Below are 22,415 nucleotides of genomic sequence, written 5' to 3'. Positions count from 1 at the left end.
AAGTAGGTCGCGTCATCTTGTGGAGATCGACCTAACTGTCTTTATGCAACTTCGCAACAAGTTAAAAAGTCTGCATGACGAAATATTTGGATTATTGAAGAATTTTTTGTACGTAATTTTGCTGACGCTCTATTTCTCTTCCCCAAGCAACAGCAAAAGTAAACAAAAAACGTTGTAAACGTTTCCCATGGTTTCCCAGCATCCCCAGCGCGCGGCCGAATTGTTTGCGTTGGCTTGCTTAGATGTTAAAGAGAAATGTTTGAGTCAGGTATTTGTGCTCGATTTTGAATTTCGTGTACGTTTGGAGGCCGATGGTGCTCATCGTTCATAACGTTTAGTATTTGTGGTTCGCAACAGGTAGGTTTGACAACTTTCTTTATGTCGATACGCTCCTTCTGAAAACGTCCAAAAAGCCGGCCCAGCCGTTCCCACACCCTAGCTGAGGCGGTTGTTTAGAAAGTTGATGATTCACAGAACACCTTTCGTAAACGGGAGCGGTCTCGTTTTAAACCAACGCACAAAGTTCACTGTGCATCTGCAGGGGATTGGTCAGTTTGCTGCACGCAGAAAACCTTGCTTTTGTCGGATCTTGGAAGTCGCATTTTTCCGTCCTTCTCGGGCATGTGAAACGATCCGGAAAATTTGGCCGAATGACTGTTTTTACCGGGATGTATCTTTCCCCCTCTTCACAAAGTTTCAAATCTGCTTGAATGACGTCAGCTCGACACACCCCGAAAACGCATTTGTCAATTATCAATCTGGTTCTCACGTCAGTTATAGTTATAGGATGTACTTCGTGTTTTCAAAGCGTGCCCGGCAACTTATTTCGCCCCCTGGAACGAACTTTACGTGTGAATCACGTGCTAGCATTGAGTTTCACGTTCAGCGCCCCACGACCCATCAGTAACCGGCCATCGGTGCCGGCCCGGTGTCAAGGGTACGGTAGACGAACCTGTCGAGGAGACGTGCTTGTCGGTTGACTGCGTCATGTGTGCTACAGACGTACTTGACATACGAGAAATTACATCGTCATGAGAAACACTGTGGTGCTCCCCACACGCCCCTCCCCAAAATAGCCGTCAAAAAGGCAGAAAAAAAAAATCCCTAAAAGCTAGCAGATACCGAGGGCCACCCCTGCGCAAATCACTGTGTAGCATGTTTCTTGGTGGAGTATGGTAATGATAAGGATAGTCGTGATGATAAATGAGTGTAGCCACTGTGGTGGGTTGCGGATTAATTTTTTCCACCCAAGGGTACTTAGCTTGTGCCAAAAATCTTCACATTGGTAGAGTATGCGAACTAAATTTCAAGAACTAGCCACGTATCAAATAAACACGACGTATTCGCAGATGGTGGAAGAAAGTGTTTTTTCCCCCGTTATCCATGACTGGGAGTGCTCACAGAGTCTCATCAAGTAACACCAATATTTTATCGCAAAAGTGTAAACCCTTAGAATGGTGGTTGTGAAGAAAAATTACGTCCACTTCCCATATACCGTAAAAAACAGCGTGAGCTTGGGCACAAAAGCGGACAGACCAGCTTGCAAGCATTTGTACTATTTTATCAGTTACACCCACCTTGTCATGAAGCGCGCTGGTCACGGGCACATAGATTGAGAAGTTACCCGTCAAAAATAACTCGTTACGAGTTAAGTTAACCGTGTGAAAAATGTAACTAAGTTAACAGCGAAGTTCTTCGGCCCGAAATGTAACTCGCAGTTACGGAGTTACATAAGAAAAAAGAACAGGTTACTTCCAAGTTAACTTCTGACACACAATAGCAGTACACAGGAGCAGCGCGCGTGAGGAGTTGAGTTAGACCTTGAGTTGCCTGCAGAGGGGTGCAACATGCTTAGATAGTTTTTGTCTATGTCCAACAATTCGAACGCTTTGCATCTTAGTCCCTGTGGGCGCACAATGATTCAGCTTAATTTCAATGGCAGCAGCTCTTACTTCCTGAATAGAATACTGTCATCGATTGAATATCACGTTCTGTGGCATAAAATGCCACGAAAGGACCGGAGATAAAGCAAGAAAATATGTGGACGTGAGTGAGAAGCGAATTAAAAGTACCGTAATTTCACGCGTATAAGCCGCACCGTAGATAAGCCGCAGGACGCGTTTTTTGGGACGTTTTGAAAATTTTCTGGCAGATAAGCCGCACCCGCAGATAAGCCGCAGGCAATACGAGACGACTGATTTGTGCGACAAAGGAGACCATAGAGAAGGACATAAACCCTGTGGTCCGTACTCCGGGTTTGGCACAATGTACAACAGAGGAGGTCAGTTCTGGAGTTCTACCAAGATCGGATTGTGCCCTTGTGGGGTGTTTTTCGTGAACTGATGGGTCACTGATCTTCCAGAAGACGTGAATCACTGCCACCACTTTCCTTAAAGCTGCTTGGGGGAATGCACCAGGAAGATCAATCTACTCGAATGTGGACCCGTCCCTGTTACGCACTGTTTGTGCATCGGCAGGGCAGTGCTGTTCCAGAGACACTGTCGGCCCTTTCGTTAAAATCGGCGTATGGGGAAAATACCAGGAAAAAATAGTCATCAGATAAGCAGCATCGGTGGACAAGCCGCAGGGCGCCCGTGAGAAAAAAAAATCGCGCATAAGCCGCGGCTAATACGCGTGAAAATACGGTAACTTGAAACTTAGCTGAAGTTTTGGCAAAGTTACCCGAAAAAGGAAACGAGTTCCTCCGAAGGTTACCACTTAGTTACGGTAACGGGCTACCTCGAACTCTGCACGGGAATGCAGATGAATGCTTGCAACTTGAGAAAGCCCCGAGTGTTACCAACCCTTTTCTTGAACTTGAACTGTGGCAAGTTTCTTTATGGTACTCAATTTGGTAATCTCAACACTGGGAAGCGTCCTTAAACAGCAGTGTTTTCCAAAACACAATGTAATTTGATGTGTGACATTTTCCACGTTGTAACGGTTCGGGGACTTCCCTGCACTCCCTAATCAAAGTATTTCAGAAATTGAGGAAGCAATAACCGGGCCAGTGAGTAACGCCACAAGCTGGCTTCCAAATGCGGTGCTATGAAGATGTGCCTTTTGACATGATCGTTCTAATCTAGTAGGTCGTGGTGAGCAGTGATGGCCAGTAGTTAACTACATGCAACGAACTAACTGTTAACTACCTGACTGTAGTTAAAAAGCAGTTATCAACTACTTGTGCAGAAATGTAGTGTGCAGCTGGTTAAACTACTATTTCGAGTAGTTAACTACAGTAGTTAGGTTACTGCGAGCGCCAACTAATTCCGATTTTGCCTCAAGCTTGACGGCACGATTGCGCTTCCGACTTTTACCTCGAGCTGCTTGTTTGATGAGAGCGGAGGTGCAGAGCAATTGTGCCGTGCATGCGTACTAAATCTTCGCTTTTATCACTGCTTGTGATTCATATTTAGGTCTCCAAGAACACTATAGGATGGGATTGGTGTTGATGGACAGCGTTAAGTAGTTAGACATGTAGTTAAAATACATTGCAGTAAAAGAGTTAGTTTTAATTACCTCCCCTGGAAAGTAGTTGAACTACTAGTTAAACTACTCCATTGCAAAGTAGTTAAACTACTGTAGAAATAGTTAGTGGCCATCACTGGTGGTGAGTATATGTGGCGGTAGCCAGCCGATATCAGGGATGAGGCAGTTCCTCGAGAAATAGAAACGTGTTTAGAGTTAACGTACCACATAGAAGTGCAACAAAGTGGAAATACGAGAAGGCACGTGCTTATGGCTTCCAATAGAGATTGATGCAACTGTGAGGTCTGTGACATCTGCGCTTTGTTTGCACTGGACTGGGTTCGAGGGCTGTGCAATACAGTTATTTAATGAACCGCGTGTATGAAAGTGTCTCAACCACCTTATATGGACCGCAATGCGTCATCCCAGGTTACCTTAAATAAACGTAAAAGATGGATCTTAACCCCGAGCCTAGGGAACACGAAGGGACAGACACAGCACAAGACTTCGTGTTGTGTCTGTCCCTTCGTGTTCCCTAGTCTCGGGGGGGTTTTACATTATGCTTCATTGAAAGTTTCGGGGTTGCAGAGGGTTATAGAAGCGGCGAAAATGGGCAGCGTGAATACAGAAACTCGCGTAGCTCTCACATCGCAGCAGTCGCTGCTACCGGTGAGGCAGTGCACAAGAAGTAGGTAATTGTTTTTATTTGTTTCAGAATATTTACACCAAAATTAATAGAAACGCCTATCAAAGTGCTTCTCGTGAAGTCGCACGCCAACGGCTGCCAATGGGAGTTGGCGCAACTCTGGGCTCCGTGACGTCTGCACTTTGCTCGGGGGTGTCTTCGAGGGCTTGTATCTCGTTAAATATAACACGTAGAAGAATTTTTTCCTCAGTATTCTAGCTTGCACTACGACGCATCCATTGTGTGCTGAACCGCATCTACGAAAATAAAAATGTTAATGCGAGACGCGGAGGAAGAAAAAACCATGTCCTTTCCTGCCTTATGCAGAACTGATAATTTGCGTGTCTGCTCTTCCTCATTTCGTTCCGCCTGTTACCATTGCAATGGAGAACGTGTTTTGTAGTGAAATGAGGCAAATCTGGCACGCACTTTCTGCTTCTGGCAAAAAAAATAAAAATAAGTGTTACGTCGACTTGGAGCCTAAAAGTCCAATTTGGAAAAACTGAGTTTGTCTCTGCTGAAACTTGATAAAAAATACTCGAAAATCATGGCCAAAGTTCACCTATGATAGATGCCATTGTCAAGCAGATATTTTACTAGGATTATTACGTGTTAGGTGAAGTGGCCTATAGACATACATGTCTCTCATATGGTCACTGACGTGTATGTGTTGGGTAGATCAGCGTTGACATACCAACATTCCGTACTGAAGGATACTAAGAGAAGTCATCTATTTTTATTTCTTAATACTTTTCCCCCTGTGTATCTTCATCTGTTGCAGGACTAACATGTTGCGAACGAAGCAGATAGTTATTTATTTATTTACTCGCGATACTTCTGGCATTAATATGCTATTGAAGGGAGGGGCAAGAAATAGGCAAGAGTGGAAATACGGATAAACATCGCTTAAATGTAAATCGTCGACAAATTTGTCACCAAAAATGAAGCCTCGGTGAAAGAAAGAAGAGGAGGACAACACTTTAAATCGCAATAGGTTGATTGGGTAGTTTGTTACACTCAGTGATAACAACTGGGAATAACGAGTTCTTTTGCCAATTAGACCGAAAACTATTCTACGTGAACAGTACTATTCTACGTAAAAATCCCGATATAATCTGCTTGATTGATACGCGTGAGATTGTTCAGAATTAACCCGAACGTTTTTAAGCCGTAATGAATCGTCTCGATAATTAGCCATTGTTTATCTTGGGCAGCGTGTTCTGTTCTGCTTGTATTTTGTGTTTGTGTGTTCCATACATAACAAACTCTGCACATCTATTTTCAGTGCATAGCTAAGAAGGATGTCAAAGCCGAAGAATACGCAGCCTGCCTTGCACAAGGTCATCATGGTAGGCAGTGGAGGTGTAGGAAAATCTGCACTTACCCTGCAGTTTATGTACGATGAGGTGAGTACTTGTCTGCACCAGCAGTTTCATGTGGCCTCGTGCTACGGTAAGAACAGTCTGGAGTAGGGCACTGCACGGGCCGCATTTTTAGGCCCAGACCTGGACCGAGCGGCCAGGCGAACGGCATATTCGTGTCTGCTTTCGGTTTTACATGTAAGCACTTTGGATGATGTTACAAGAGCGAGCAACTGAGGTAATGGTGATTGAGGGATGTTCTGAAATACTGCGATAAAACAGTCCGAAAATTGGGTTTCGAATGGGTGGCCTGGCAGGGCACAAAAACCGAAAGCCACTTCCAGTGACGTTACGATGCCAGAAGTACAGCCGAAATTGAATTATAAACAACTAAACAATCAACAGGATAAACTAAATAGTTACTCGCAAATTTAATTAAAATATCTTGCCCGATTACTCTGGGCCTCGTAACAAAGCGTGTGACTGCATTGTTTTAGCGTCTGTTTCGGTTTGGATAGTCTCTTTAGAAGGGTTGTGACACTTTGCCCGAAGGTATGCTGGGATAATGCACAAGTCTGTTGTCTTCATTGACGTTAACCTTGATTTCAACTTTTACAGCAAAGCTTGTAAGGATGTAATGCGTGCAGATGCGTAGAAAATGAGCGCAGGGAATGCTTAAAACCCCATGGTGACGAGCATCTCTGCCGGTGCGGCGGGCGCAGCCAACCGCCTGACACCATGGTTTCAATCATAGCCATCTGGCGACCTTCAGCTTGGCGCGGCACGAAATCAAATGAAAGGAGAGTCGTGTGACTGGGAGCTGTTACCTAGAAGTATGACGCAGTATGCAGGCAACATTGCGTCATTGCGTTGCATCATACTGAGGCTTAGAACTTATTGAGTGCCACTGGTATATGGAAGGCACAATTGTAGAGCACTCACAAAATACTCATTAACATCTCAACAGCCTGGAATTTGAAAATCCCAGTTTCAAGATCTGGAAAGCCCCAGAATTTTTCGCACTCTTTGAAGACCCTTGATTTTGCACCTTTTTCTTGAATTCAATTTGAATATGACTTAAATTTTGTATGTACACATAAGACGGAGTACCCAGTGTCTCGTTCTCATAGAGCTGCCGGTGCAAGTTCCGCTTAGCCAGAGCCAAAACTGTAATTTCAAAACCACAGATGTTAACACCTTTTGTAGTGGGCATGGGCCTTAGTGGTGCTTTCTGTTATATTAACCAATTTTTCATTCTGTCCCGCGGTCTTCAACGTTCCAAAGTCATCAGTTACATCTGTGAACGGATCACTTATATGTAGAGATGGGACGAATCCGAATCCACAAATCTTGCGAATCTTGAATCTTTAAAATCCTTTCTTTAAATAAACTTTAAAATGCCAAGGAAAAAAGAACCCATACTGAAAAGTGTTTTGAAGCAGAATAAGATACATTTGTTTAGTGAAAAACATGTTAAATTATAGTTCAGTTTCGGGAGAAAATATACCCATGTAGTTTTTCTCAAACGTAACCTATTTGACGTACGATTCAGCGGCTACAAGAAGTACATAAATTCGCGAGTGTGAGCTATTTATATGGAACAAAGCAACAATCAAAAGCAAAACCATATATTACTTTTAAACATTTTAATGTAACAGTTCCTACCTGAACTGTTTCAGTCCGGAGCAATGTAAACAAAGAAACAAGAAAACACCCATCTGCCAATGAGGCTTTCGCGGACTCCAGAGTCGGCAGTTTGAAAAAAAGAAGCAAACAAACGTGGTTGGTGGATTCGAAAGATTGGATTCACCGTTTTGGGAGCTGGGATTCGTCGATTTGCGTATTCGGTTGGCACATCCCTACTTATATGCATTCTCCGTGTATTCTCTCATGTCATAAACCGTGTGTTTTACATCCCAGACAGAATGACGGCTGAGCCTCAAAGCGAGACTTTGCGAGGATTTGAAAAAAAGTTGGTGTACCTCGGGCCAACCACGCCCTCGATACCAAATATACAACGCAGTGGATATTCTGTTGACCAGACCACAGGATAGGCGTGCGTTTTATTCTGTGGACCAGTCCATGTGGCGTCTGCCTCAAGTGTGGAAAAATGCCATGCATTACTTAATTTAACCTAACCATACCTAACCTAATTCTAGAACGTTAGAAAGGCATTGTGGCCCTAATCTAACTTAATTTCTAGCAAAAATTCAGCACTTTTTCTTTTTCTGTGTGCTAGCCGTCGATGCTGTAGACCATGTGGCGTCCGCCTCAAGTGTGGAGAAATGCCATGCCATACTGAATCTAACCTAACCTAACCATACCTAACCTGACCCAACCTTACCTAACCTAATTCTATGTAGAATGTAAGAAAGGCGTTGTGTCCCTAACCTAACCAAAATTCGCTTTTTCGGCACTTCAGCAAAAATTCGTCACTTTTTTTTTCTTTCGGTGTGCTAGCCCAAACGTGCCCACATGATATTGTCCACATTCACTGTGTAGCTAAAAAAAGACTCAAATGTTGCGCCTGAGATAAAAGGGTACACGGCGCGAAGGAAAAAAAAAAAAAGAACGAGTCCACTGGGGATCGAACCCACACTCCCTGATTACCAGCCGGGGATGCTAACCACTACGCCACACCACCAGCGCATCATTATTACGAATTCTGCCACCACTAATCTTGTGGTCTGGTCAACAGAATAAAGCGCGCCGTTATTCTGTGGTCTGGTCAGCAGAATATCCACTGGGAATATACAACCTTCGCATTCATTTTGAAAGTGGGAACCGGAGGTCCTTACTGCGGCGATTCGTCCGGAGAAGGATACCGCGACGTCAACCGCATCGTGACCTCGGAGGCGTCTGTTTCGAAACCTGCATTCTTCCTTGCATTTTGAACAAAACAAAAAAAAAGGACACTCCACATAGTTGCCACCATGTGGCTAGATCTCTTGCCGCAACCACTCGTGCAGCATGTTGCAGAGTTCAAGGTGATTCACTGTCCACTCAGTTCCATTTTTTGGTAACTTGTAACTTAACTCGGTACGTTTTCGCCGTGGTGACTTTCAGAGGAACTCCTTTCTTTTTCAGGTAACTTTGCCAAAGTAACTTAAGCTAAGTCCCAAGTTACTTTTCATTCGCTGTTCACTCACGTCCACATGTTTTCTCGCTTTCTCTCCGGTTCTTTCGTGGCATTTTATGCCATAAAACACGATATTCAATCAATGACAGTATTCTATTCAGAAAGTAAGAACCGCTGCCATCGAAATTAAGCTGAACCATTGTGTGCCCACAAGGAGTAAGATGCAAGGCGTCGGAATTGTTGGATATAAACGAAAACGAGCTAAGTGTGTTGCACTCCCCCGTAGGCAACTCAAGGTCGAACTCAACTGCTCACGCTCGCTGCACCTGTGTAGTGCTATTTGGTGTCCCAAGTAACTTGGAAGTAACTCGTTCTTTTTCTTAAGTAACTCCGTAACCGAGTGTTACATTTCAGGCTGAAGAACTTCGTTATTAACTTAGTTACGGTTTTCACGCGGTAACTTAACTCGTAACGAGTTATTTTTGACGTGTAACTTCTCGATGTATGATATATTGAACTGACCATTATGGTGTCGATTCCGACGGAGTACAAACAAATACGCTTAAGTGAGAAGGTTGTTTTCTTCCAAAACACAAGCCGGACAACGGAAGCAGTACAGGGAAAATGCACCGAGTGATGTCGGCCCAGTGTTGCTTTCAGTGACCTCTCGCTCGACAGAGGCTGCATGCCTGCTTGAAAATAAATTTGTTCTAGTAAAACCCGCACACTTTTGGAGGGAGGTATATTTCGTACTGAAAGTTGACAGATATTCCGCAACCTTTGTGGTGCTTTTGTGGCAGAGTCACACCTTAAAGTAGCAAAGAAGTCATTTTTAACACCCAGTTTTCTTCCTATAAAACTGGTAAGTAGGCCAGTAAGATGCACCATGCGAAGTAATTTACACCACAGAGTCATAATTATCGCGGAAATTGAATTTAAAGTACGCCGCAAAAAAAGCGACCGTGCGCAACGGTGGTGAAGAGCAGTACCAGCCTGTGATCTGCCTGGAACCTCGCGCTGACGCTATAAGGAGAACGCTCGCTGATTGGCCTAGAGAAATGTTGTTTGCTACTCCGCTGTCGTCTGCCACTCGGCTGTTCGGGGTTCTGATAATGCCTTTCTCCTCGCTCGGTAATGCTTCGGCCGCTCCTTCTAACCCCAATTCTCCGGGAAAACTGGCAAAACAGGTTTACGCTCGCAAAGGGACAATGCGCTGACCCCCACTGACCGGCAAACCAGAACGAGTCTCCTTATGCCGTCATCGGTGACGTGCCATCATACCTCCTCATCCTCGTTATAGCTGGAGTGGCGAGTTGAGGGTGAACGCGCGGAGCTATGTTTATGCGAGTTTTTTTCTGGGAAACAAATTGCACACATCAAAACCTTTCGCGCTGTTCGGTATAATGACACACGCACTTTCATCAGATGTCTTAATCTGAATTTTTTTTGGATGGCCCTCTGTACTCCTTTAAAAGGTTCCTGAAGGACTCCCAAATTTTTGTTCCAAAATTGGGAGTGGGAACCGTGCATTCAGTACATACACGAGTCAGCCTTGAAATATAGAGTGGGCAGAAAAGGTGCGGGACAGTCTGATTCAATGCAGGTTGCTTTATAGCGCATGCAGTGATTGTCTCCTTCTGTGTAACATTGCAGTTTGTGGAGGACTATGAGCCAACAAAGGCAGACTCATACCGTAAAAAGGTGATACTCGACGGAGAAGAAGTCCAAATCGACATCCTGGACACGGCAGGGCAGGAGGACTACGCCGCCATCCGGGACAACTATTTTCGCTCTGGCGAAGGCTTCCTCTGCGTCTTCAGTATTGAAGAGCCTGAAAATTTTGCGGCCACATTAGAATTCAGGTAACATTGTTTGTTTGGTCTTATTCTTATCATCTTGCCCCTTCACCGCGTTGCGCCATTGACAGTATTTAAAAGGGGGTGTTCTCACCCAGTATGACCTGTTCGGAACATGCGTCATTCTATTCTCCATTGTGAGTAAGGCAACGGGTCAAATCCTCTAGTCCCAAAAAGACGCGTCTCAAATCTGGCTAATAAGATATGCGTAGTTTCCCACGAGTTCTGCTGGCAACAACATCGTCTGCGCCTCTCTGAATAATCACGCTGGATCGAAGAACACAAGTTCTGATATATCTTGGGCTGCTTAGAAGGGATGACCTTTGAAACAAGGAAAACAGTTTTGGCTACAGTCCTTTAGTTCTTCATTTGAAAGGCAAAGGGTTAAGGACAACTGAAATTAAACGAAAACAGGGGAAACATTAAGGGAGACATTGGAATTGCACACGCCTGGTATTTGGGCCGTTATGGGCTGTTCTACCTGCAATCCGAATTGTGAAGCATCAACTCTCAGAAAATCATGGAAAACGTGATGTGGCATTTTTCTGATTTTGCTGAAAGTGGCACTGGTGGAAGTGCTGAGCCAATAGACGAGTTCAGAAAATCCCAGTGCTCTTTGCGCACGTATTGCATCCTGGGCGCTTGCTGAGCGGGGGAACTAAAAATAGTCCTTCACATTTTGCTTTCGCTGACCTTGACACGTCGTGGACAATGGACTGGTAGAAGAGAAATCGGAACGGTTTGGAGGCCACCCATTTCTTTCGTATTAGTAAACTCCCACAGTTCAAAGCGGCGCTAAGCACTCTGGGATTTTCTGAACTCATCTATCACGGGGTGCTGCGCCATCCCACGCCATAGAAGGTGTTTTTTGCTGAACTTCCGCCGAAGTTGCGCCCAGGCGCGGAGCGCCAAAAGCGTGCCAAAGTTTCAGTGTCCGACTGTGGTGCGCGTAATGACCATGGAAGCGCTGCGACAAGTTCACTGGTCAATATTCGCGTTTTTCGTGACACAGCGGACTGTGGTACTTGTTGTCTACTCACGAAGACGTCCCTCAGTTAGCATGGAAGCATAGACAACGGTTTCTGTGTCCGCCGGCAAGTACTTTGCCGTGTCATGAGCCGCCGCCGCTGCTGCTGCTAATGAACAGCGAGGAGAGCAACAAGATTAGTGCCATCCGCACTGGAGCCGTGTCTGGAATCAGGTACAAAACCCAAGTTAGTTTTGAGTCATTGCGAGAGTGAGTGGTTCCTCTACCTGTTGCAGTAGTGATTTCGTTTGTAATAGCTGTGTTTCGACACTCGACTCGTCGTTGCTTTGCCGTCTGTATCTTCGCCATGGACATGAAAGTAAGTAAAGACTGTGTCTACTGCGCGAACTACATGAATAGGCACAGACAGAAGATACGTTTTCATAGGAACTTCGCCCGTGTATCTTCGCTGGCCGATGCGTTGATGAGAAACATTCTCAAGCCCGAACAGTATTGTAACTTCGCCCGTGTATCTTCATTGGATGCGCTGATGAGAAACATTCTCGAGCCTGAACAGTATTGTAACACGTGCGAGTCGGACTATCTTTGCCACAACTGCTAATGTAATCAATCGAATGTAAATAAATAGTGACTCATCTTTACTGGCATGGTTTAGAGAGATGGATGTAAACATCGAATTTTCATGCACGTACTACACAAACAGTAACATATACGTACACTCAATCTTCATTTCTCTATATAGTGTCCTTGTGAAGCTGTCGTGCTGCTTTAGACTTCCTGGGGAAAATATTCGACTCTTTGGGTTCTCAAATAGCAGCACAAACAGCACGGGCGGCTGTCACAAGAAAAACGGGAATATCGCAGCGCTTCCATGGTCATTACACGCACCACAGTCTGACACTGAAATTTTGGCACGCTCTAACTTTTATTGTGCAAGGAAAAAACCTTCGATTTTCTGTGCTCTCAAATATCATATACAGAAGCATGTACCTACGAAGTTTGAAAAATTTTCGAGGGGGGTTTTTTTAGATATGAGCGCTCAAAAAACCACACTTTTTCAAATGTCACATGTTGTAGACGCCTCCATGCGTGACAGCAACCTGGCCTAGACTCCTAAATTTGATATGGAATTATACAGCTCAGTCTCTGCTACACGGCGATACCTTTCTCGTTTCACTGGCATGTACACAAGTGCCGCAAGAATGTGAGTGATTTTCGTCGTCTTCACCAACTTTGCTTTTTTTAGCTGCAAAATAACAAAATCCCTGCTGGAACTAAACCCATGCACTGAGAGCCAACATAGCTGACAGTGTGAGGAAAAAAATTCAAAGCCATGAACGCGTTCGTTGGAAAGATATTGAACGCCAAAATCGCTATGCCTGAAAGCGCGTCGGATCTGCCATATTCTTTCGGATTTTTTTTTTCTCAGGAACTACAGAGACTAGCGAAAAAATACTTGCTGTTCCATTCTCCGTGTGAGTCAGGCTTCCACATATATTTTTTCAATAAAAATCACTGATGGTGTCTGGACCACCTTGCCTGAGTTGAGATGCTTTATAACGCTTATAAACGGCGTGTGAGCCCAGAAGAAAAAGCTAAGGCAAAAGGCACTGACAACACCACCTAGATACAGAAAGCCTGCGCACCTGTCAACGTGACGTAACACCAATCAGGATCGTGTTTTCAACGGCCGTAGCCAATCACGTCCCTGCGTGCTAAATGGGAAAACTTTGAGACAAAGTGCAAAACGGCCTCAATCTTTCTCAAAACTGGTTTTCTGAAAAGCGTCTTGCACTTTTCGTCAAAATATTTAGGTCTGCAGGTTCCAGGTGAGCTGCAATCATTTGCGAGTTCTTGAATTCGCAGAACGGTGAATCGTGGTAGCAGACGAATTCTGACTCTAGATGTCCGCATAGCGAAGGAAGGAGAGGAGGCAAGGAGCAGGCTTTCTGTACCTTGGTGGCGTTGGCACTGAGCAGTTTCTATGTCGTGTCTCTCGTCCCGTCCGCTTTCTCCGACTGTCTTTTGTTAATTTTATTGTGCATTCACAATATTTATTTATTTATTCATTTACTCCTCAAGGCCCGAATACAACGTAGAGTGAAAATATTTTGCATGGTGACTCCTTGTGGACAGCTTCACAGATGAAGCAGGGTTTCGAGCCACGTTAAACGTCACTTCCCACGCTCCTCTAAGACTGCTTTTTCGTTTCCTAAAGGTAGCAGGGCGTGTTTTCCTAAAGGTAGGGTCTAGGCCTATTGTCGACGGTCACTATAACTTGGTACCTTTGGGGAGCGGTTGGCTCTTCGACAAAGAAAGACACAGCTCACGCAGGTCGACTTCTGGGTTGGATTCTGCTCTGCACCGACACCTCGGAAGCGGTTACACTGTGTTAACCTCACTGCTCCCCCCTCTCTCGCCCCTCTAAATTGAATGGAAAAACGTGGAAAGCGATTGTTCCAAATCATAACCGACTGACCATACACGCCCGAGGCCCTTCAATGGCCGATCGTGAAGCTGCGCTAAGACTCCACTCTTTCTTGCGATAATGGCCGTGCCAGAAAGCTTCGAGGCGCTTCCATCACTGTAAAGAGGTGTTCGGCGTGCCCGACATAGATTGTTACGTTGTATTTCTGAGAGTTGAAACCTACTTGGTTACTACAGTAGAATCTCGATGATACGATCACGAATGATACGAATTTCGGGATGATACGAATTCTTTTCCGGACCCGGCCGGAATGCCTATTCTTCCCATGTATTAGAGTTTGGATGATACGAACGCGTTATCTTGCCTTTACGGATGATACGAATGAGCCGGTGATGCGACAGAGGTCGTTCCCCCGTGACGTGAGAGCGCGCGCGTCATGCTGCTGAGTCTTTTGAAAAGGGAGGGCGATCCTCACCACGAACTCCCTTACATCATGTCCCAAGCAGCACAAGGTACTGAAAGTCGAGTGCAATAGGGGTGGACGGGCAGCCTTGAACAGACTGGTGAAACTAAAGAACATTTATAAGACACATACCGTCCACCCCTATTGCACTCGACTTTCAGTACATTGTGCTGCTTGGGGTAGTGCAATGCAAGCAATGACTTTCCTTTTGGTGGTGCTGGTGGAGATAAGATCAAAGGGATTGAACGGCCCAGAACCTTATCACCTCATCTCTGTTTTGACCTTTTTACCCCCCTCGCAACAATAAACTGCGAAGCTGTGTGACATCACTCTGGCGGAAAACAGCGACCAGAACCCCAGAACACGTGGGGGGAACATATCAGGACAACTTGTGGCAACATTATACGCGTCACCATTTCGCAAGTCGGCTTCACCTAACGTCTGCTGCTTTAGGAGAAGCTCGCTTTACGACGCTGTCTCGTGACTCGCGGGTGGAAAGCACGTGCTTGGGCCTTTTGAATCATCTCGCGTATGTGGGCAGCATTGACCAAAAACGGAGACCCAAAAGCGTTACAACCGACCTCTTTCATTGACAGTAACGGAAAATGAACAGTCACTGTCTATTTTCTTGCCTCAATTTTTATTTTGGTTTAATTCGTTTGATACGAATTTTTCCACGACCCCGTGAGATTCGTATCATCGAGATTCTGCTGTACGTTATTTCACTGTTCTCTCGTACAACTGGCCTCGGTGGCTCAGTTGGTAGCATGATCCCAGGGTTGTGTGGGTTTGAGACTGGCTGAGGACGCGAGCAATTTGGTGTCAGGGAACAACTTTCTTTGACATGCTGTTTTCTGCGAGGAACATTAAATGCGGCACGCCCCGTGTTGACATTTCGGCACACGTTAGAGAACCCTCGGGGGGGCAAAATTAATGCACAGACTGACCGCTGTGGCGGCACTCCCCGCAGAAACGGAAGACGCGAAAAACGTCATAGCTTTCTCAGCGTGAATGCTCCAACATCCAGTGTTTGCGCAAACTGCTAATCGTGGGGAATATCCTGCGACACAGCCACAAGATAATCCGTAGCAGACGACAGGAAAAGACGCTGATGGTGTCGTCTACTAACTGTAGGGAATATCCTGCGACACAGCCACAAGATATTCCATAGCAGACGACAGGAAAAGACTCTGATGGTGTCGTCTGCTAACTGTAGGGAATATCCTGCGACACAGCCACAAGATATTCCATAGCAGACGACAGGAAAAGACGCTGACGGTGTCGTCTGCTAACTGTAGGGAATATCCTGCGACACAGCCACAAGATAATCCGTAGCAGACGACAGGAAAAGACGCTGACAGTGTCGTCTGCTAACTGTAGGGAATATCCTGCGACACAGCCACAAGATAATCCGTAGCAGACGACAGGAAAAGACGCTGACGGTGTCGTCTGCTAACTGTAGGGAATATCCTGCGACACAGCCACAAGATAATCCGTAGCAGACGACAGGAAATACGCTGATCGTGTCGTCTGCTAACTGTAGGGAATATCCAGCGACACAGCCACAAGATATTCCATAGCAGACGACAGGAAAAGACGCTGACGGTGTCGTCTGCTAACTGTAGGGAATATCCTGCGACACAGCCACAAGATAATCCGTAGCAGACGACAGGACAAGACGCTGACGGTGTCGTCTGCTAACTGTAGGGAATATCCTGCGACACAGCCACAAGATATTCCATAGCAGACGACAGGAAAAGACGCTGACGGTGTCGTCTGCTAACTGTAGGGAATATCTTACGACACAGCCACAAGATAATCCGTAGCAGACGACAGGAAAAGACGCTGATGGTGTCATTCATGCACAGTACGCTGCTCCCCATATTCCGCACCTTGTGAACACTCAACATAACAGAGGACGGAACTTTGCCCCCTCTTCCACTGGAATCTTCCGTGAGGATGTCGCTCGTGTGAATTCACGGTGATGGTCATAGTTTTCTCACAGCACGAAGCCCCGAGTTATTAATTAATCGCTTGTTCGACCTGTATCTCGGGTATCCCAAGCAACATGCGCCAAGATTCTAAAAGAAAAAAAAAAAAAACAGAGCGCGCTCTGCACGAATGAAGCAACTGAATTTTGTTGGCAGCCATGTATGCCAACCTTTTTTTTTTTTTTTTATCCAATCTGCCTGATTGATTATATCAGAGCCATCAGCTAGTTTTTAAAGTACTCGGTTTAGGGCTGACGTGTTCCTTGGTTATGTGTTTCTCAATGCACTGTTATACTGTATGAGGGTTGTCCCATAAGTTGTCCGCCTGACCCAGCAAGACTCGGCCGATGTAGACGAGAGAATTTTATTTCCGAACGTAGTCCCTTCTTGCAGCACCTCCCCTTGAAGAGTGCCCACGTGCTGTAATTGCGTTTGGTGTCTGTGGGCGTGCATTTTTCTTGGTTAGGCCGAGAACTGAAGGGACAACCCTTGTGAGAGTTGACAGTTGGTGTAAGGGCGGAGGCATCAAATGGGGAAGCAGTAGAGTTACGGTCCTGTGCAAGAAGGTTGAACAAACTGTCTTGCCTCTAATGTACTATGAAAGATGAAAGTGACTGAAAAGGTTAGCCAGCTGTAGGACTCGAACCCACATCTTCTGGATTGCCGGTCCAGGGCTCTACCAATTGAGCCAAGCTAACACGCCTTCTGAGCGACTTCCAGGGTGCGTCATCGGAAGGTACAAACCAGCCACTCTCTCTCACTCATCCTTCTTTCACTCTTACATTTTTGCTCACTCACTCAAACACACATTCATACGACGGGATCGACGCAGGCGGCAATTGTTGAACATGAAAGAACTTTCAATTTCTTAGGCAAATTGAGGCTTTGTATGTATTTCTTCTTTCTATGTTGTTCCAGCCTCAGAACATCAGTTCTCTCACGTTCAACAATTGCTGCCTGCGTCGATCCCGTCGTATGAATGTGTGTATGAGTGAGCAAAAATGTAAGAGTGAAAGGAGGATGAGTGAGAGAGAGCGGCTAGTTTGTCCCTTCAGATGACACACCCTTGGAAGTCGCTCAGATGGCGTGTTAGCTTAGCTCAATTGGTAGAGCCCTGGACCGGCATTCCAGAAGATGTGAGTTCGAGTCCTACAGCTGGCTAACCTTTTCAGTGACTTTCATCTTTCATCGTTAATTTCTTAGGCAAATTGAGGCACTGTATGTATTTGTCCCTTCTATGTTGTTCCAGCCTCAGAACTCCAGTTCTTTCATGTCTAACGTACTGTTAAAGCTTCACGAAAGAAACAGAATAGCGTTTAAAATCAGTGTTTCTCTTTACCTTGGTCAGCATATGTATGCTGATTTGGAGTCTTTCGTAAATGCAGAGAACAGATCCTGCGAGTGAAAGGGGACGATAACATCCCCTTTATCCTGGTGGGCAACAAGGCAGACATGGAAGACTGCCGCAAGGTTTCCGTGGAAGAGGCGCAAGAGCGTGCGAGACAGTGGAACGTTCCATACGTTGAAACTTCCGCAAAGAATCGCACCAATGTCGATAAGGTGAGATGGTGGCATAGAGATACTACTGTGTTTCCCCGTATATACTGGGACGTTCTAGGTACCACATATTTTAAAGCATCATCAGAGGAATGTGCTGCTGAGGAAGGAGGTGCTTCTTTCAAAAGTTTGGTAAGTGGCCAGCCCCTGCTGGGGGCAATGGCAGGAGGGGACAGTCCTACAATTCATAGTCATACATGACATTGCATTTGAGTGCCTCACATACATTTTTTAGACTATTTCTGTTGCGATACTGTGCATAGTTTTGGTTGGGTCTGTGGTTATCCGTGGAGGACTTCATATTTCTGTTAAAAAAAAAAGTGAGGTTCGCTTGGTAATTTTCGAAGTTCAATTGAAACATAAATTTCCCGCAATTAAAAATTGTCCAAAACCTTCCTCGATGACGGCAAAAGTTTCCAGAAGGTAATTGCCGAAAGTCCGACAATCCTTGTGAGTACGTAGATTTTTTATCACCTTAGGTGAAACACCCAGTGTGTCACATCAGTGGAACTCCCTCCCTAACAATATTTGTATGTTCAACTAAGTTAGATGCATTTCTTGACCATATCTCCTCTTTGCTAAAAGAATTGCTTTTAATTCGTACATTTATCAGACTATTGTACATTTCATTTTGCTCTGTATTTATGCACAGGGGCGGATCTAAGATTTTTCCGAGGGGGGGGGGGGGGGCGGGGACAAGTGCCAGGTGCATGCTGGGATTAGTCCATTGAACCCTATGTTCAAGTCTGGAATTGAGGGGGGGTCAGGACATCCGTCCCCCACCCCTAAATCCGCCCCTGTTTATGCACATGTTGTGCATTGTTTGTTTTGTCTTCACTCCTGTAACGGCCTCTCGGGCTGACAGTATTCTAAATAAATAAGTTTGAAACTTGGGAAAACTCTGGAAATGATATTCTCCAACGCACCTTGACGTTACAAACGTGTTTTGACTGCAGGTATTCTTTGACCTCATGCGAGAAATCCGCAACAGGAAGCTGGCTGAGAAGTCGGTGAGCAACGGTCCGAAGAAGAAGCCTCGCCCCGGCAAAAGGAAGTGTTCCATATTATAGTGACGTTTCCTACCCACCGGGCACTGCGAATGTGTGGCTTCGATCAAACAGCATCTTTTCCCCTTTTTTTTCCTGCTACGCTGTCAGTACTTGAGCTAGCGTGCTTTTGTGTTTTCACTGCGAAACGAAAGGAGTGCGTGGCTTTTTGTAGAAGATGTCACTTCACTTCACCGCGCTGGACATCTATTAGTGCGAGATGTCCCGTGATAGAAATCTCCGACGCATAATTATTGAAAAGGCAATGACCCTAATCTTGTAAGTGCGTCGTAAAGACACAGGGCGACATGAAGTGCGGCTTATAATAATGCGCGAAATATAAGATAATCCCTATGACCTAAGTCTTTTTTATTCCTTTCAGTTCGTTCGTAGAGGGTGAAAGTGTCGTCTGCCGGCCTTAAGCGCCATTAAAACCCAGGGTTCATTCCCCCGTTAGGAGCAACCGAGAGGAATACTTTTCGAGGCTGTACCAGATACATGGGTGAACGGAATAGGGGTGCACACCTAAAATGGTCCCGAGAACTGTTACAGGAAAATCAGCACGAACTTCGAATTTGCATCAGCAAAATCTTCGGATCAGCAAAAACTTCGGCGAATCTCTGATCACCCGAGACCTTCAATTTGTTTTTCGGCGTGCCCCATTCGCGATGGAATTCTGACTTGCGAAAATTATCTGGCTTTGAGAAGTATCTCCTATCAAGTGTTATTACATTCCTATCGTAACACCAGTTTCTTTCCTTCTTTTTCTTTTCTTTTTTTTTTCTTCTTTGTTATCCCTGCCGTTGTGCTATCGCCGATTGTTACCGGGCAGCTCTGTCGGATGGGAGGGACGGCGTTGCCACGTTGGAAATCCGCGGTGTGTCGCACGTTGGCTGACAGAAGTCTTACGGAAATGTATAATTTCTCCGCGTTGAAGTTTGTGAGCACATATCGATGATACTTGTATCGTCTTGCATGTTTCTACAACATGAGTGGGCAAGAGTGTTTCTACTACTACTATCGAGTGCTAAAACCTTTCTCTTCGTTTGATCGTTTTGCCTGAACAAGTAAAGTTAGAGAACAAGTTACGTCTGCCGTGGCCCGTTGGAAGTGCCCCAAATTTGTTTAGGACATTTTGTTGCATAAGGGTGCTGGGCCAGTGTGAAAGAGATCGGTATCGGGAAGGAGCAATTCTTATACAGCTGCGTGTACTACTAAATTGTGCGAGAGACACGTGAAAAACCTTTGGCATAACCTATCACTCTGACACATGACACGATTGCATCAACACTTAGTCGAAACAAAATTTCATTTTATATAGTGTGTTTTTTTTTTTTTTTCTTCTCTGGGTGTCCGCTGTTGCGTACAATAAAAATAGTACAAATTAGAAAAGTGAAGGAGCCAGTGACACAATTCATACTGGAGGTACCTGCAACTATGGGTACCTTTAGAATGAGGAGTTCCCTTTGATTCCCAGCCATTGATTGGAGAATGACGCCCGTGTGCCTTAGGAATCTGTTTACGGAAAATATCTCGCGAGAGGTTTGTTGGAGCACTACCTGTTCAGCTGTTGATGCCTTTATACGGTGAAAACTTCAGTTACAAGCTAATAGTGAATGTTTTTTTTTTGCCCAAGTGGAACAAACTTGTTGCATGCTCTATTAGGTTTGTCATTTTGTAAATGTAAGCAGGCATAACTTCTAAGTGCAGTATTGGATTGGCTATGTGTTTGCTATGTTTAGTGTGCCAAAAAATGAGTGACGACTTATGTATTATTCAGGCATGTATACAACATTTTGGGGGCATATTTAGCCTAAAGTGAGCTGTGTAAAAATGTAAAATGAACCATGTAATAAATTATGACTTCATTTGTGAGGTACCGTGCATTGGTGTAAGGGCAGGTCAGGGTTGACTTTTCGTTGAAGAAAAGAAGCTTACATCTGTATTGGAGGTGTATAGAAAAAAAAGGGTATGTAGTTAAAGTGCAACTCCTGACTAAAAAATTTTTTATTTGATGTAGATAATCAAATTTCTGTAATTTCATGCGGGGTAAGCCACCGTGCAGCTCCTTTTGCACTCGTACAAAACTTCCGACACACAAATCGCAGCTAGTACGCCGGAGACATGTGTTCTTAACACAAAGGAACCACAAATGCAACATGTTTTTGAAAACATTGATTTAATAGGTTTGCAGTAAGCTCTCGCACACGTCAGTATGCATAGGGTTCTTCATTTTCGGGTTTTATGATTTTTCAAATTAGAGGGAGGGGGAATCGGGTGCAATTTACACACAAGAACTCTGGGAGAAACGTGGCGCTACGATATTTGTGTGATACGTCATCGGACAATTTTTGGGTGAAACAAAATTCGTATGAAACAAGCCACTGCAATGAACCTTCATATTTCCGCTCGGAACTGGGGTCAGTGAATGACCGCGGTATTCAAACACTTGCCCGAGCTCCACAAAAGCTTGTCTTTTTTTCTCCTGCACGAGGGGATTATAAAAGGAGGACAAGTAGGCTGTCACAAATAGCTCACTTTGTTGATATTATGATTCACTTCTCCTGATTCACTTATGATTCACTTCGTTTATCTAGAACAACAAGTTGAAGGACCGCAAGGATTTCTAGCAGATATCGGGTTTTACCTGAATTCTTGAAAACTCGTTCGGTTGGGGGAACTATCGTGAAAAATCCAGCTTAAACCGAAAATGAAGAACCCAAAATATACAGTCTGGTGGCATCTTGCTTCGAAGAAGAAGAAAAAAACTCTCTCGCATCATCGTCACCTACGCGTGGAGGATTTCCTTAAAACTGCTTAGATGCTAGTTATACCTAGGGAGTGACTTTTTCGGGTTAAATGCCGTTTTCAGATTCGGGGGGGGGGGGGGGGGGGGTAAAAATCGGGCGCTATTTTTATGTCTGTAATTCGGGGGAAAATCGGGTGATAGTTGTGCCTTCGGGTGTTATAGGGTGATTTTGTTTCTCCTCTCATCTATTAAGTCTTTTCCTAATCTCTCTGTTTTGTTTTTTTGTAGTTTGTTTATTTTTTTTTTTTTGCGGGATCGTGACCTTCCAGCGCTAATTCCCAAAGGCATAGACAGTGTTGACATACATGGGTGTATTGCTGGGAGCGTAAGTGACCCATTCTTACATGTGTTACACATGGCGACCTTTGTTCGTCTTCAGTGGAAACGTCACTTGAGGATTTCATATAGTGAATGGAATTTGGGGAGAAATCGGGTTTAACCCGAATTGGTCGGAGGTCAGTTCGGGGGGGAATAACCAGGTGGAATCGGGTTTAACCCCAAAAAGTCACTCCCTAGTTATACCCCATGGCAAAGCTTGAGCATACATTGCACAGTGGGTTCATCCAGTTGCCACAGAACTTTAGTCACCTCTTTGCATCCATAATTCCAATTCCTGCCTTTCCAGCAACATCTGTGAAATTGTCAAACAAAACCGATCTCCAAAGTGTAGAATGATGGCATTGG

General features: G+C 44.9%; 1 protein-coding gene across 2 annotated transcripts; it reads left to right on the top strand.

Annotated features, from left to right (window-relative positions):
- The first annotated feature begins 193 nt into the window (after window positions 1-193).
- Window positions 194-20,797, top strand: LOC135366425 (ras-related protein Ral-A-like). 2 transcript variants are annotated; one of them, XM_064599117.1, is made up of 5 exons: window positions 194-357; window positions 5,439-5,559; window positions 10,247-10,455; window positions 17,705-17,879; window positions 18,833-20,797. In XM_064599117.1, the coding sequence occupies exons 2-5, from the start codon at window positions 5,455-5,457 to the stop codon at window positions 18,944-18,946; spliced, it is 603 nt and encodes a 200-aa protein (XP_064455187.1). In that variant the 5' UTR covers window positions 194-357; window positions 5,439-5,454; the 3' UTR covers window positions 18,947-20,797. The 2 variants fall into 2 exon arrangements, with proteins under 2 accessions (XP_064455187.1, XP_064455188.1); XM_064599118.1 differs by lacking the exon at window positions 194-357 and adding an exon at window positions 915-937.
- The last annotated feature ends 1,618 nt before the right edge of the window (window positions 20,798-22,415 follow it).

The sequence above is a fragment of the Ornithodoros turicata genome, chromosome 8 (assembly GCF_037126465.1).
Source record: "Ornithodoros turicata isolate Travis chromosome 8, ASM3712646v1, whole genome shotgun sequence".
Taxonomy (NCBI): Eukaryota; Metazoa; Arthropoda; class Arachnida; order Ixodida; family Argasidae; genus Ornithodoros; species Ornithodoros turicata.
The sequence above is the reverse complement of the archived record's forward strand: the minus strand, read 5'-3'. Positions and strand labels throughout refer to the sequence as shown.

Excerpts from the sequence above, each read along its gene's own strand:
- LOC135366425 (XM_064599117.1), top strand. The coding sequence starts at position 5,455 with ATGTCAAAGCCGAAGAATACGCAGCCTGCCTTGCACAAGGTCATCATG. Across the intron at positions 5,560-10,246 it reads TGCAGTTTATGTACGATGAG|TTTGTGGAGGACTATGAGCC; the intron begins GTGAGTACTTGT and ends GTAACATTGCAG. Across the intron at positions 17,880-18,832 it reads ATCGCACCAATGTCGATAAG|GTATTCTTTGACCTCATGCG; the intron begins GTGAGATGGTGG and ends TTTTGACTGCAG.